The sequence below is a fragment of the Plectropomus leopardus genome, unplaced genomic scaffold (genome assembly GCF_008729295.1).
Source record: "Plectropomus leopardus isolate mb unplaced genomic scaffold, YSFRI_Pleo_2.0 unplaced_scaffold11667, whole genome shotgun sequence".
Taxonomy (NCBI): domain Eukaryota; kingdom Metazoa; phylum Chordata; class Actinopteri; order Perciformes; family Serranidae; genus Plectropomus; species Plectropomus leopardus.
In genome coordinates, this window is record NW_024612358.1 from 186 (window position 1) to 2,628 (window position 2,443).

The 2,443-nt window shown below is 43.3% G+C and overlaps 1 protein-coding gene across 1 annotated transcript; it reads right to left on the bottom strand.

The window, feature by feature from the left end:
- Positions 1-1,391: 1,391 nt before the first annotated feature.
- LOC121963549 (reduced folate transporter-like) lies at positions 1,392-2,333 on the bottom strand (the record flags this gene model as incomplete). The annotated part of the gene is made up of 1 exon (XM_042513833.1): positions 1,392-2,333. A coding segment is annotated over one exon (846 nt), but the record flags the coding sequence as incomplete, so codon positions are not given.
- Between the last annotated feature and the right edge of the window lie 110 nt (positions 2,334-2,443).

Here is a 2,443-nt window from a genome sequence, read left to right on the forward strand (position 1 = left end):
CATTTTAGAAAATAGTTTTTATGTTATATTCTAGACAAGTCAATGCATTCACTAACTGACATGACCTCAAGAAGGGTAATTTGCTTACTACTGTATTATGTTTTATTACATAACTTTTACTGCTTGCACATGATGTCAGGGGTATTTACACAAACTGCTGTCTTTGTGCTTTGCTGCTGATTAAAGGGCAATTACTGATGACTAAACCTGATGTAATCACTTATCAGAATGAAGGTAGAAGATCAATTACCCAGTCTTAAAACACACAACAGAAGTCCACATCTAATTCAAGATTAAGGTCAGTTTTAGTTTTACCTTGACTCTATTTTCTACCATTCAAGGCAAGTTTGTGCCACTAATGTCCGTCCACTAATGTCCGTCCACTAATGTCCGTCCACTAATGTCCGCCCACTAATGTCCGTCCACTAAGAGTCCATGTTTTTGCCACTGACAGGCATCTGACAACATTATGGAAAGGATCCCTACAAAGATAGACCTTTTACTTACAGAGTAAAAATATCTCTTCTGGTTAAACCAGAAACGGCCCCCAAATCGCTATCACTAAACCCACCAGACTCCATTTATATAAACAGTCATTTTATCATCCTAAAGCACACTTCATTCAAAGTCTACAGAAGCAAAATACAGCTCACAAAAAAAGTCTTTGGTTTGTCTTCCCACTGCTCCTACAATCACCACCTCTGGGCTGGTTAAAATAAATCCTTAATTCACCTGTTCAGATGTTCAACACATGCTGTCTCTATCCACCCAAAATGACTTTTATTTGAATGGTCTGGTGAGCTGTTTCTGGTTAAACACATTTTTAACAAAAAGGTCTATCTCTGTAGGGATCAGGGGTTGTCAGTCATTAGAATAACAATCTGCCAGTCGCAAAAACAAACACTTTTAATGAAAGTAAATTAATGTTGCATAATTGCATGGAGCCGTTATACTGCAGTCTGTTTTGTTGCTGCCGGCTGCAGCGCTCTCTCTCATACTGAACCAATTTCAGAAACAGGATTTTCACTGTCATTATTCTTTGATGGCCGTATTTATATCAGAACTAAAAATCTGTTTGGTGTTTTGAACACTTATAAACAGCAACATATTAATTTAAATTCAAGGGATTCACCAGTACAGCCACTGTGTTTTATGTCACAACCATCCCTAAGGTGCTTGTGCCATTTAACAAATCTATTTAATCTGCTTCAACTCTTCGATCAATGCTATTTATTCCTTTAAATTTCAGTATTTAAGGCAACAAACATTTTTTCTCATCTTTGCAGAGAACACTCTATTAAGAAATATTTTTGAGAGCGACTTAAGCAAGAATATAAAAAACCCTTCCTTCTGACCTCTACTGAAGAGCTTTTGTTGTTTTGTTGGGCGCAGAGGAGTTGTCCTCATTATTTGGATCTAAATTTAGATTGCAAGCTGCAGTTGAATGCCGATGTGAATAAAAGCAGCAAGGACCGTGAAACTGAATCCTAACTGCTGTATGAGAAACAGATCTTCCTATAAAAGTACTGTAGCTGCAGAAATGTCTCACTCAGCAGGGTAGAAGCAGCCTCCACCGCCCCGTTGTAAACGTTCTTGCTCTCAGTTGCCGGGTAGACTTTGTTCCACAGGATGTGCACGTAGAACAGCACCAGGTAGTACCCTGTGGAGTTGAACACCCACCACAGGGACCAGAGCCTCAGGTTGGGCCTCCTCACTACATTCCCCACCTCCAGCAGCATCTGCACAAAGATAGAGTTTCTCCAGCGTGATGAAGAGCACCAGGGCGCTGCCGGGGACGAGGCGTCCTCTTTCGGGTTTATTTGGTCCAGTTCTGCTTTGGTGGCTGCTGCTGCCACGTCTTTTTGCTCCTGATTCCGCGTCCGGTTGAAAAATAAGGAGCGTTTCGGCCAAGGGAGGCACAGCGCCAGAGTCAAACCAAAGCTGACGAAACCCAAAGATATCGCGCAGAGGGTGTAGAAGCTGACTTTGATCCAGGAAATGCAAAGCTGGCCCAGAACCGAGCTGGTGAACACCCCCAGGAGGACTGAGGAGCGTGAGTATCCGGCCACGCGTTGGTAGAGGGATGGGGTGACCAGGGAGAAGATGTAGGAGGAGTAGGCCACGCGGCACGCCATGGTGATGCCGTAGAAAAACTCCATGAACTGCATCTCGAGGAGGGTGGTGCCCAGCAGCAGGATGAGCCAGATGACCACCTGGCTGACGCCCTGGATGATCAGGACCGGCTTGTAGCGCAAAAGATCTGTCAGCAGGAAGGCCGGAACCAGCACGGCCATGTAGGAGTACGTCAACACAGGAGTGATCTCATTGGTCACCTGCAAATCAAAATAAAGTCAATTAAGAAATCAGTGGAGCAGATGAAGGCTCTTGTTTTAGCTCACACTAAATTTCTCTGCTGGCATTTAATTCTCCAACTATAATTTAC